General features: G+C 39.6%; 1 protein-coding gene across 2 annotated transcripts in view; it reads left to right on the top strand.

The window, feature by feature from the left end:
• CALCR (calcitonin receptor) overlaps positions 1 to 14,221 on the top strand; it is a 155,225-nt gene that overhangs the window by 138,340 nt on the left and 2,664 nt on the right. For both annotated transcript variants that reach the window (XM_083867200.1, XM_083867199.1), the window contains 2 exons: positions 501 to 719; positions 9,183 to 9,224. In XM_083867200.1, coding sequence (XP_083723326.1) covers positions 501 to 719; positions 9,183 to 9,224 — 261 coding nt within the window. The remainder of the gene's footprint in view (positions 1 to 500; positions 720 to 9,182; positions 9,225 to 14,221) is intronic.

Here is a 14,221-nt window from a genome sequence, read left to right as displayed (position 1 = left end):
CAAACAAGCCTGGAGCATTAATCCATGGAGCATATTCCCTAGGGAAATTGTGTGCTCCCATAGGTCCCATGTGCTCAGGGACATGCTGCAGTTTGTCTCACCTGACAGGATAGCTCAGCAACTGTCAGACTCAGGACAGAGAGATGGTTATTTCTAGGGGACAATTTGGCCACCCCATTTAAACTTCTGATATAAAAGTAGTATTTATTGTTCCCTGGAAACCCTGAATTTGCCCACATCAGTGTCAAAATATCAGTGCATCCTAGAACTGACGCCTGCCTGCCTGAAGCATGCATGCAGGCTCCAAAGCATGTAGAGCTCCTTAACAGGTCTTTCCTGAAAATATTCAAGGTACTTTCCAAGACCTGACTGCCAAAGAGCTGCCTATGATGAGATACAATAAAGCTAGAAAGCTACACTTTATTGCCATTTAAGTGCTTTGTATTTTTATATTGAGTTTAATTTGAATGCTTTCACCTACAGTAGCTTTGTTTTTCCAGGTCAATTTTTTCTTTTTGCTTAATATTGTCCGAGTTTTGGTGACAAAGCTTAGAGATACCCATCGTGCTGAGTCCAACATGTATATGAAAGCTGTCAGAGCCACTTTAATCCTGGTGCCCTTACTTGGAATTCAATTTGTTATTATTCCCTGGAGACCAGAAAACCGACTTGCTGGAGAAATATATGATTACATCATGCATATACTAATGCATTACCAGGTATGTAGCACTTTCAGTATAGTTGAATTGTTTGGTGCTAAGCTAATTTACTCAAAGATACTGTTATCAAGGGTTTTGCCTTGGAGCTGAAAATAACTGGGTTTTCAGTTCTTTTCTAACTATTTCATGGTATTGGATTATCTACATTTACACAAGCAGTGCCGCTGTGTAAAGAGCAGAGACAAGATAGGGGAAACAATGTAATGAGTCACCAAAATTATCAGTTTACACTGTTTCTAAACTATGGAGAGAAAATTGTGTTCACAGAGGGCTTTTATATTCCAGTACAACTTCTGCTGAAGTGCTCAAATTGACTGAAACTAGTGCTGTGACCTTAATATTAAAATAAGCAGTGTTTACAAACTGTTGTTCAGAGGGAATGCCAACACACAAAGGAAAAACCAGAGACTAATTTGGGAGTTAGAATTCCATTATTAGGCAGCTTAAATTATCAGACTGACATTTTGGTTCCAAAAATACTTCAAAAATACAACATTGTTCAGTAAGTCTAGTTTATTTTCTTTTGGAAACAAAACAAGCCAAACCAAAATGAATTTAAATGCTAGATTATCTGGTTGACTGACTGGAATATATCCAGTCCTATATTGACTAGGAAAGGCAGTTTTTCAATGCATTTGTGAGTAGTGGTCAACATGAGTGAATATGGTGAGCTACTTCTTGCTTCCATTCATATGGAAGGTAAGTGAAGAAATTATTTTAATGCTTTAATAAGAAAACAGCTTAAAAAAAATCAATAGTGCTTTTTCCTTAAATGATATGATAAATAATGCATCCTGTCAGATTATATATACTGCTTATTATCCTTATCTCTTCAAAACTGTGGGTGTTCCTGCTGCTGCATGGATAGAATAACTGAAGTTATAGGTCTGCTTCTGAAGTGTTCTTATAAGTGACATCTTATATTACAGTTCTGCTAAAAAGGAATGACAGCCTTGTTTCTTCTATTGTTGCATGTATTGTTACTTTTTCTTTTACAAGAGCTATAAAGGAATATCTCCAAATTAGTTTTTTGGTGACAAATGATTTGATTACGGTTCTAACAAGCTAGGATAAGATAGAGTGTTACAATAATCACTTTGCTCTTAAAATATCCTTTAAATCCTGTGCAGTTGTTGGAAAATTGCAAAACCAATTATAATTGTCTTAATTAAAAATTCTAATTGTGGTCATTATGCAATAGCAAGTCACCAAACTGAGGTTAAAATGGAGGCTGCACTGATGAAGGGGGTTGGGTGAAGAAGAGATCCAAGGCAGGAAAGTTTCATCCCTGATGGGTTCCTTCTGCTCACACAGAACTCTTGACACCTCTGTGGTACAATCTTGGTGTGCTTCCTGCTAGAATTTGGAAGGGCCCTGCCTTTTGGAAGGGCTGTGGAGTTGTCCTGCTGACTGCAGCTGACTGCAATCCTCCCTTTTCCTCTTAGACTGGATTTTTAATTGTAACCTAAAATGAACATTCTTAATCCTTTCCCTAACATTTCTTGTATGCACATTCAAGATGAATGGCCAGCTGTATAATCACTCCTCTGGTGTTCATTTTCTTCTAGGGCTGGTTCTGTAATTAGCAGATAGTGTATTAGCTTGTGTAATGACTGTATTTCCCTGCTAGCTATTGTGCTCCCATGACCCACAGCACAGCCAGCCTATGCAGACACCAGCAAGAGCCTGTGAGGTTTTGCAGCTCATGGCATGTCAGTCTAATACAAACAAGCTTCCTGGGAAATATTGCCAATATTTGTTTGGTGCAAAATGTAATACATTCTTCATTTCTGCACTGGTTAAATGAGAAAATTTAATGCCTTTTCAAGAACAGAAAGAGAGACAGGTTTTTGCAGTACATGACTTTCTTTCGGTGAACGTGAAGGATTGATGTGTTAGTTATATAATTCATGTAAACAGAAATAGTGCAAACAAGCACTGCAGTCTAGTGTAAAACTCAAAGGATTGAAGATAAGAAATAATTTGTTCACCAAAAAGCGTGTAATGCTATTTCTTTCAGAGAACGGTTTTCCCAGTTGAAAAACAAGACACCAGTATTTTATTTTATTTTATTTTATTTTATTTTATTTATCACCAAGGTAGATTTCCTCTGATGAAGTAATTTCGGAATAACAGCAGAAGTCTGGTTTTGATCTGTCCCACTTGTTTTGTGATGGCATCATCACTGCTCACCATTTTAAGCAGAAGTGGTTTTTCAAATATGGCTCTATGAACAATTCCCAAGCACTGAATGTCTACTGCATGGGTCTTTCACACAATAGATCTGATTCTTCTTAACAGATCTGAATAACAGACACATAAATGATTTTTAAAAATGGAAGGCTGGCTTTTGTGCTGCAAATGGGAATGCATATACATTTTCAGACTAGCTAGCCAAATTCCCATTAATCCTCTAAATGTAGAGGTTCATATCTCTTCTCACTATCACCAGTATCAGCTCTTTAGTCTCCAGAATGTTGAAATTAAAAGTACACCAGGAAAAGAACGAAAGACATTTCACCCATTACCTTGTGGTTTAACCCCAGGGGCAACTCAGCCCCTCTGAGCCACTCACTCCCTGCACTGGCATGGAGGAGAGAACTGGAAGGGTAAAAGTGAAAACACGGAAAACTCATGGGTTGAGATAAAGACAGTTTAGTAGATAAAGGAAAAGCCACATATGCAAGGAAAGCCAATATAGAGTTCATTCTCACATTCTCACAGCCAGGCAGTTGTTCAGCCATCCTCAGGGATGTAGGGCTCTATCACCCACGAAAAATTACCTGAAACAAAAGAAAAAACAGCGCTCCAAACATCCCCCTTTTTCTTCTTCTCCCACTTTATATGCTGTCACTTTATATGATGTCATATGATCTGGAATATTCCTTGGATCAGCTGGGTTCAGCTGTCCTGACTGTGTCCCCTCCCAACACCTTGTGCACTCCCAGCCCACCCAAGGTGGTGTGAGATGAAATGCAACAAAGGCCTTGACTTTTGGAGGCCCTGCTCAGCCATAGCTAAAACATGCCTGCATTATCAACACTGTATCCAGCCCACATCCACAGCAGAGCCCCATACTATGAAAAAAATTACCTCTACTCTACACAAAACCAGCACACCTTAAGTGGAATGACAGGCATGGATCGAGATGCTGTAGATGCATTGATGAACACATACAGCTATCTTACTTCACAAAGCTCCTAAATTAGGCACGCAAAGCAAACATTTGCACTCCACAAGAGCCAGTGAGTTGCAGATCTACCTTAAAGGACTTGATTTTCAAAACTTGGTAGATGATGCTGAAAGCACATGAAAGATGCAGACTTCCTCAGGCTGTAAAGCACTAGGGTACTGGATATGCCAGCTCCTTGCACACCCCTGGTATGGAAACACATCTATCAAAAGCCTGAAAACTCCATCATGCTGCCCAATGAAGACAAAATGGTACAGCTGGGCAAAGGGAATGCCTCCTGTGAAGTAGTGGAGCAGCAACAGCCCTTGGTTCTTCCTGCATGTAGCTGCATTCAGGTCTCCATTCCAAGACAGAGCAAGAGAGATGTGGCTTGTGCCTGATGACCTGGCTGGAAGGAACTAACATCCTTGGTGCTGGAGCTAACATTTCCGTCATCCTTGGAACCACTGAAAATCTTTTGAGAAGTCCCAGGCTGTAAAGAGATTGGGGTGCTGTGCCTCCATCAGAGGTTCTGCTACCAAGAATCACTACCCCAGCTTCCATTTCTGACATTGGTCCAAAGCAAACACCTCACAAGAAAAAAGGAAGAGTAGAAAACTAACTGCATGATGCATGGGTTAGTCCAACATATAGACACAGTCCTTCCAGAGCTCTCAAACCAAGCCAGGGATGAACAAGCCTCAGCTTTCAAGCTCCTTACACAAACTGTCCCATTCTTATCTTCAGTGCCTTCAAGCTAGGTTTTTAGAGGCTGTCAGGTGGCACTGTCACTGGGCCAAAGAGGAGAGAGCCATGGAGGTATGTGAGGGAGGGGTGGAGGAGCAGCTCCTGCATCAACAGCAATACACAAGCAGCTAAAGCTACTCTTCTCAATACCTTGGTGACTGAGGCTCTAAATGTGTAAGTCGACCTCATGAGTAATAATAATAATGATGAGTAATAATAATAATTATGAGAAATTAAAATGCTATTCAGCATAAGGGCCTTGGTTTTCATTGGCAAATGAAAAGGATTTTTTCTGCTGAACAGGGAATAATCACTGCCTTTTTCTCCACAAGTGAGATCCCTTGTGTGCTACTCAGCAGCTTCCAAGCAGCACCCTCAGGACTGCAGCACCCACCCTGCCAGGCAGGAGGATGCAGCTCAGAGGTGCCTGTTCTGGTACAAAGATATTCTAAATCTTTTAGGCCTAGGTTTGGACTGCATATATATCCACACTGCCTCCAAGTTTTAAATTCAGCTTTCTGTGCAGCCTTATCCAGAACAAAATTAACCAATTTAAAAGCAGTCTGTTAAAAATAGTGACAAATTTCAATGTATTTTAGAAGGTATTCATTCCATCTGTTTCTCAGTTTAAAAGGAAATAAATATCCTCTGTAATGCCAAACCAGGCAGAAATATTTTCTCCTTCTGTTCAAACTTAAGGTTATAGGACTGCTTTTGACAGCATAATTTTTTTCCTTTATTTTCTGGGGTTTTTTTCTCTTTGAATTATTAGTAGCTTAAAAACTTCTTAATATTTTGACCCAATTAAGGGTAGGGAAAAGATTTTTTTGTAGGCTGGATATAATAAAGTGGCACTTTTATATGAAAATTACATGAAAAAAAATTACAGTAATGAAGCCCCCATAAGAGAGCAGGAGAAGAAGCAAAGCATGAGCTCTGGCTGACAGGATGTCTCTATCATTTTGTAGCAGGTGGGCTGCTGTCTTCAGCCCTCTCATGACAATCTCCCAACCTCAGTGGCAGCAGAAACTGCACAGACACATTCTGTGCTTCTATTTTTTTGTGTAACATAAATTAACAATTCATAATTGTTAACATTTCATAATCCAGTCATTTACCTCAGAGGTGTGTAAATGTGCTGTGAATGAAGGTGGTGAGAAATGCACTGCTGTTTTTCTCAAAGCTTTTTAAAATGAGAGAGGTGGGAATGAAATGTACTTCTATGAACAACCTCAGCCATGCTTTTATTTGCTTTTTCTGTCCATTCAGCTCCAGAAGGGAGAAGTAAATGGGCATGGAACAATGTCTGCAGAGAGAATCAAAAAATGATTTTTAGGTTATGATCACCTGTACATTTTCTTCTACCATCAATAATGAATGGTAGAAGAAAATCTTCTTCCACATCTTAACAGTAAAACAGTGTATAGTTTATTAGGGCAGAAACTAGGGCCCTGGACATGGTCAGGATCAGCAGGAATAGGTTTATCTATATATGCTTTCTTGGTTTAATGGAGACATAAGCTCAAATAAAAAAATAACAAGAGGTATAAGAAACCTATGTAAATTTGCAATATCTGAGTTTTTATTTGTTTATTTTTAACCTGAGCAAATTACCCAAACTTCTCTTCAAGATACTCATGTCTTCTAGACAGTGAGATAAAAATTAAATACCTGTCAAGCAAAGAATTTACTTAGACTAGTATAGTCACTTAAACACTGGAAAAAACTCACTACTGTGTTAATAAGGTATGTGAAGGTCTGAGAGCTGCTGTCTCTGGACAATCCCTATGGCATGATTCAGCTAAAAGCCACATTCATTTGTTCTTCACATAGTTTCAGTAATAAAGACTTTCAGAAGAAGTCATTAAAGGCCCTCATCTTAAAATAAATATATTCTTCATTTCCTCTTTCAACACCACAGCCAATGTTATCTTGCTGGGAGCAGACAATATATCACAGGTTAGTTTAACAACTCCACACAGTGGCAGAGAGATATAATTGACTTAGACATCTCCTCCTCAGCAAGAATTGTATCCTGAGCAAAAACCAGTAGCAGTTAGAATTTGGAAGATATGTGTCAAAGAGATATGAGAAATAACCTATGGGCCTTAAATTAAATAATTAACCTACATGTAGTCTGTCGTGTGTTTTAATATATCCACTGTAGAATTATGGTCATCCCAAGCTCTCCTGGCTCCCGACAGACAAAGCGGGTGTCTGCTACTGATATCTCTGGAGCTTTACAGCTGAAGATAATAACAGCCCTCTGAACTATGGGCAAAACTTTATGTATAAAAAGAAGAAATGGAAAAACAAATAGAAATAGAAATAATAGAAAGATAGATGGCAGAGTTCAGAGGGCTATGGCAGGTGGAAGAAGAGCAATGGGATATACATGGAACAGACTAGAGAAAATAATTTCTTCATCCAGAACCTGTACTACATGCATAGTCTCAAAATAACAAGAAGCTAGGTGTGCTTTCAGCTCACTCTAAACTAGAAGAGAAACTGAAAGGGATATGAAGCATTGCTCCACCTTCCTCTTTAGCTTTTCTGTCAGAAGTTGACTGGAGAAAACATTAGTTAAAGGAACTACACTCCAGACTAGCAGAAAAGTGGAGCAATTGCAGGATATAACAGAAGAATTCCAAAACCATACAGGAACTGAAATGGAAAATGGCTTCACTTCAATAGTTCAGGTTCAGTTTCTGTCCTTAGGTGAACTGAGGCTCCCACATTCCATCTAAACACTCTCACTGAAGAACAAAGTTGAAAAAATTTCTCTGCTTCTTTCTCCCCCCCTGCTTCTTTCTCTCCCCTTGCTGTCTTCTGATTTTCTATGCCTCATGTAGACTGTCCACTGAGCATCCTTGCTCCCAGAGGAGATCCAGATCCATCTGGTTTGCCATTATGGCTGACTGCTGTTAGTGAAATCACATTTAGCACAACTGCAGATCCTGCTGCAAGGGTGCACAGTGCAGTTCAGGAGCAGAGGTTTTGCCCAGCTGTGCCCATTTCTGGAGCATGCACAGCACAAACAGCATTGGCACAGGCTGCAAGGAACAGACCCATTTTCTACCCTTGCAAAAAGTTTGATTTAGGAGTGTCTGGTCTGGCTGAAGCCCTGCTTTCAAGTTTTAAGGTTTTGTTGGAACTTCTGGAGCTTCTCAGCTCAAAACTTAGGACAATCTATTGTGTATTGCTTACTTCATGCTGGGATTTGAGTTTTTTGAGAATACTCACTGCTTTGCCAAGATATAAAAATAAACTTTTCTTCTCACTATGTCTACCTTCATCCTCCTCCTACATGCTATTTAATGGTAATATTTGAATTTCTGTCAATTTAAAAATTCTGCATCAGAGAAAATCTATTAGAGAAAAATAATTGTCAATATTGAAGTGGCCAGCGCTTGTCTAAACCAGCCTGTGTATCTATATATAAGCATTTTGTTAAAAAGTCATTGCTTATCCTGTTTGTGGTGCAAAATATACATCTGAGAGTCCAAGACATTTTGCAAAGCATTATCTACAATTCAACTGGTAATCATTTAAATGAAGGTTTTATAGAAAAGGTACAGCTGTAAAGCTCTTCAAAACAGCCCTTGGGAACATAATCTGCATTGCAGTTTTCCCCTCAATTTCACAAACTGTCATGCATTTAGTTTATAATAACTGCTTTAAGTAATTTAAAATGAAGGCATTTGGCTCCCAGTGATGCTATGTAATGCTACTTTAATAAGAGCGAGTGGAGTTAGGACATGGACCAGTGTAACTGCATAATCCTGAATGGCAGGCTCTCTGTGCAAGAATTTTCTCTCTTATTAATTTCACACTTTCCCATCTCATATTCCTTCCTTGGCCCTGTTTAATCTTATAGCAGTGGTGTAATGCTATCTGAATGACTGTGGTGACAATGAAATTAACTTGAAGCCACTTACGACCAAGATATGTTGTGTGGTGTCTCTTTTTTTCTGCTTCCCTACCTTCTCACTCATGAGCTGTGGTGGGTTTTTTCATTTTTCTGGCCACTTACACCTCTTCTCATATCGTCTCCATCCCTTGTGATGCCCAACACAGCAGTTCACTTATCCTGACATAAATTCAATTTAAAGCCTTCCTGGGACAGCTGGATTCTCTGTGTCAGAGAGTTTTGACTGGATAGCTACACTCTGATGAATGAGTAGCAACATATAGGACAAAGTTCCTCTACCATTCTTCAGCAAAATCAGTGGCAGTGTGGTTCTCCACTGTAACCCAAATATATACCTTTTATTTTTCTTCTCTACATCTCTTATATATAAATAACCTCATAGCCATAACAGATAATCCATAAAATCTAGTAATATAGGGGAGGGGGAAATGGTTAAAAATTATGAAAAGACAAAAAATCCATTTAATAACATACCTGTGAAACATGGGGAGTGTCTGTGATGCAGAGGAAGTGGATTAATGTTTTTGTCTTATATCTATCAAGTCCAAATTTCCAAAATATGATGAAGTCTATATATTCTGATCCTTAAACTCTTTTCTTTTCCTCCTCTTAGGGCTTACTTGTGGCTACCATATTCTGTTTCTTCAATGGTGAGGTAAGTACATGAAATGCAGAAAATGAGCAGAACTTGTAAAATAGTCATCCTGCTGTTCATTAACGCAGATGTGAAGCATGTTGCATTACAAATTTTGAAGCTGCACCAAGTTGCTTTTTACTCTATACACGAGCAATGGGTGTGCATTTCTGACTGCTCTGTGCAGAGTGTGACTGGACTATCTCTGAGCAAATTCATCAAGTGTGCTACCATAACAAAGCAGATGGCACCTAATGAGGTACAGCATGACACTCTTGCCCTGCTACCTGCAAGTTTGACATGGAGGTCTAAGTAAAGGAGAAAAATGCTTTACTCCCTTTCCTGCCCCAGAACAGAAGGAAAGACAAAAATACTTGATAGAAAGCAGAGAGGACATTCAGGGATCTGTCTGAAGAACACAGTGCGGAGCTCAGGCCAGAGCCATGGCAAATCCATCCCTGGTAGCACTGTCAGAGGTGGAGGAGTGCAATTATTTGCACTCATTTGAGGATTAGCACTGGCCTTTGCACAGTCAACGTTTCTTGTATAGCAATTGAGAATTAAAAACCATTGAGGCAAAAATCTCTCCCATTCTCTTACAGGTGCATATATATATATATACGCCTACAGTGGGTTTTAGATCCATTTTAATACCTTTTTTTTTTTTTTAAGCAGGTTAAAATGTATCAAGAACCATTTAAATTCCTGCAGCAATTTTCCAAAGATGGTTGGGAGAAAAAGGTTTTTTCAACACATCAAAAGTAGTGACTTAAGTGTAGCAAAATAAAACCCCATGTATTTTAGCAAAGCTAGGAAGCCCATTAAAAAATTCATTTTCAATCCAGTGCAGATGAATTAGATACAGAATAAACTTTGTGTTGCTAATGCTCAGTAAGTCAGCCTAGAGAGATATTTGTGCTCCTGTTTATCCCTGTATATTATTAGAAACCAGCAAATTCCATGTAATGATGTGACCACATTGATGTTTAGATAGAGACTGGAAGCAAGTTATCCTATTGATAAGGTGTTACTGGCTGATTTGATAACATTCAGGATAGCAGAGAGTATTAAATTCTGCCACCACTTGTCGACATCTCTGTGAATTTGCCTCTGGCTGACTCCCTGTGTAAATGTACAGAGAAAGTGAAGAATAAAAAAGATAGAGACCTCAGCTGCAGTTCTGCAGCATGGCTCCTCAGGAGGCATGAAAGAGAATGGCAAAATGTGAGCAGCTAATCACATCAGAACCTAACATGAAATGAGAGCTTTAAAGATCATTCTACAGAAGTTCACGGTTTCAAGCATCCAAATAAACAAAGTTGAAGATATGTACAACTCTTTTCCTAACACATTTCTGTCCTAGTATCTACAGGCTACTATCACGTTTCTCCTTCTGCCTTACTGTCATCACTCTGAAACAGCTGAATATCCATGCCCTGGAAACAAAGAAAAACTTCTGATACTCCTTAGTATGGAGGACCTACTGTGAAGAAAGTAGAGACAAGTGAGGCAGTTTTTGAAGCATCCTCTGCCTGTAAGAGTGACTGTATCACTGTGTACAAGCAGTACTGCAGTGTCTCCTCACTGGCCTCCAAGAAATGTGTTACCCCAAAATCCTGGTCTTGAACATTGCCTTCTTCACTCTCCCGAGTGTCGCCTCTATTTTTTTTTTTTTTTCAGATTAGATTTTGCAAAACAAATTCCCTTAATGTTTTATAGCTTTCATGCAAAAGGTTGATTCTTCATCTCTAATGAGAACACTCAGATTTTTCTAGATTAAAGGTTGTAGCAATTTTAAAGATTAGGAAAGGCCATAATAAAATGCACTGAAAACACAAAGTATCTTAAAGTATATTTGTTTCTTAGTTTCATCAACTAGCTCTAATTCCAAAGTACTTTTGGCAATACTACAATGTCAGAAGAGCATGTCCACATTTACAGCCCAGGAATACAATTTCCAAGGTAGGCACTAAGGAATACATCTGAAGCATCTGCTTGCTAATATGGATGATTGATGAATCCTTGGTGGAGCAGCTGATCAGAAACATGGATCAATGTCAGGCAGTAAAAACTAATGACTGTGAGGATGCAGGTTTCTCAGACATGTTGAGAGGGATTTTATCGGTGCTTGGTTATTTTTCACCATTACACCCATTTTCAAAATCATTGCATCTGCTTCAGATTTGCAGACTGTCAGTGGCAGGAGTAGTGAAAAACCCTCTCATTACTTTCCTCTATGAAATTTTATTATGGGAAGCTTTTTTTTAGAATTTTTCATTAAGGTGAGCAGTATCAAAGATGACACCTCTCTAATACTCAAGATTGTTTGGTGCTACTTGCAATAGCACATTACCCGTAAACATCCAGCAAAATTTATGCACTAGAGTAGCTGGGCTGGGCTGGGCTAGGCTGGGCTTGGCCAGGAGAGGATGAAAGGATTGTGATCCCTGCCTCCCATTTATTTCTGCCATTACACAATCTGTAGATATATAAGGCACAAAACCTATAAAAAATCAGCAACAGACTAATGCCAAGCTGGTACTAGGGCCTTCCAATCTGAGTTTGACCAAGAAAATTGAGCTAACTTCCCCTAGTCCTGGTATATGCAGAAGTACATGGATCAAAGGCACAGTCTGGTCTTCAGTCATGATATAACATTGTTTCCAAGCTGCTGCATATATCTGCTGCTATAGAAGCTAAAATTATTTCTCATGAGAAAATTTAGTGTGGGGCAAGGAGATTAATTTTAGTACTGCAGAAGCTTGGCTAATCTGAGATTTACTTTTTTCTACTGGAACATTTAACTTCAAGACTGAAGTACATGAAGCTTAGCCAGGACAAACAATGCTAAACTCAGAACCACTTTACTGTGTTTTATAGTGCATTCATCACTACTGCCTCACTAAGCTCACTTTAGTACCATGAGCCCATCTATAGAAAGAAATCTAAAAATAATAATAAAAAGCCGTACAAATGTCTGCATTCATCTGGAAGAACACATACACAATGTATCTCTTTTTATTTTTGAAGTGAAAATTTTTTCTTGTATCTTTTCATATAAAATGTTGGTGTCCAGGAGCACTGTAGTTTCTCTGTCCAACAGCAACAATTTTGTACAGATGAGACAAGGTCTCTGCAATTGTCTGCTCACCAGACCACATTTTCAAGCCAAAGATTGCTTCTAGACTGCAAGGCTGGACAACAGAATGGAAAGTCTATTTGGGGAAAAAACAGCCATGTTATCTTATGTGCCAATGAGGTGTGAATGGCAAATAGGGAACAGAAAAACCTCTAAAGCCTTGAAGACCAGAGTAAATAAACTTGGGCTCTTCGTTGCTTCAGCCTTAGCTTTCTTTCATCTGCCATCACAGTGGAAAGCATGGCAGGCATCGCCCTGCACCTCCTGGTCCCCAGCTGCCTCGTCAGTCATTAATATATCATGGCTGTGCATGTGATTTTCAGTAATCCTGCTTACATATTTAAAATCCATGCCTGAATGGTTTTAGTTGGCAATCAGTTATGATCATCTGAGATTCTTGGAATCATGGCAGAAAACTAGATTAGCAATTTTTACTCAAATGCAGCAACTTGTGCAATCCATTGTCCATTTGTGGCCAGATCCTTGTACAAGCGAGCAGTTCGGCAGAGAACAAAAAAAAAGATGCTTTGACTTTGCTCTCACTGCTCTGTGGAGCCTTTTAGACCTGTATAACAGCACTTTTGGTCATGGGCTGAACTGGAAAGGATGTGTCTGTTGTCTACCCACCATATGTAAGCGTCACTCCCTTTGAAGAAGAAAAGTATAAGCTCCTCATGATAGGCTCTGTAAGACTCAGGGACATTGTTCTTCCCTCTCCAGTTAACCATGCTATCATCTCCAGACCTGTGGTTGCCCTGGTGGACTGTCAGACTCCAGTTCAGCTGAGAGCAGCTGGGGAGCTTGTCAGGAGCTTCTCACCTGCACAGCAGCCCTTCTCCCCATGCAAGAGTGATCAAAGCCTTGGGGTCTGTGCAGAGGGGAGGGGAAGGAGAGGGCTAGGAGAGGAACAAAAAGACTCTAAAAGCAGGCTCTTGCTGCCCTCACTAAAGATCCTGACATGAATCTGAATGGATGAAGTACTGTGATATCCAAGCATGGTCAGCTTGGGGCAGAGGTGAAGGCCAGAAGTGCACAGTGGCTGGTGATTGTGGTGCAGTGGGGGAGAGGTGGCTGGGGCAGGCAGAGCTGCTGTCCACAGACAAGTCCTCTGCATTATCCTCCTTGTGCCTGCCCTAGATGCCCCACTGAGATATGGGGAAACTCACTGTCCTGGTACTTCTGAAGATTTCTTCTTCCAGTCCCTCTGCATAGCTTCTGGAGCAACAAAGCTACAGTATTCATTCTGTAATATCAAAAGACATTTTTAAAGTGACTGAAATCTTTACAAAGTTTAACTCTTGTAACATTTCTGTATCAAGTGCTGCCACTGCATTAGTCTTTGACCCAGTAATTCTTTCTCAGTAATAAACTTGGGTGATAGTATGATAGAACATCCCTGCATGCAGCTATTTCACTTTAATTCTCAATATTGGCATAGTAAAGCTTGCTCACAGCCCAAGTAATTAAAGTTTCATCATGACCATATGCCTTTCCTGCACTCAATATCTAATTAACCTCCACACAGCTATTTGGGTTTTTTTCTTTATATGTTAGGAGAAGGTGACTAGCAATACATTCTCCAAATGACAAACAGTGCCCACCTCCACAGCAGCACGGAATGTTGTAGACTCCTGTCATCACAATGGCTCACTTGCACCTGCCTTCCTCTGGAGGAGAGGGTCATTTACAGCAGATTATTGTGCCAAACTGCTGCTATTCTCAATTTGTGTTGTTCAGAATCACTGATCTAAACAAAAAGAGCCAGGATTTGCCCACTTTCTGTTCATTTCATAACACTATCAAGAGCTGCCATGCATGGACATGCAGCTGGAGAAGTTTTTCTTATTCCCTGGCAGGACTCAATAGTTTAAATCATTTC

Source organism: Zosterops lateralis, assembly GCF_965231275.1.
Source record: "Zosterops lateralis genome assembly, chromosome: 1".
Taxonomy (NCBI): domain Eukaryota; kingdom Metazoa; phylum Chordata; class Aves; order Passeriformes; family Zosteropidae; genus Zosterops; species Zosterops lateralis.
The sequence above is the reverse complement of the archived record's forward strand: the minus strand, read 5'-3'. Positions and strand labels throughout refer to the sequence as shown.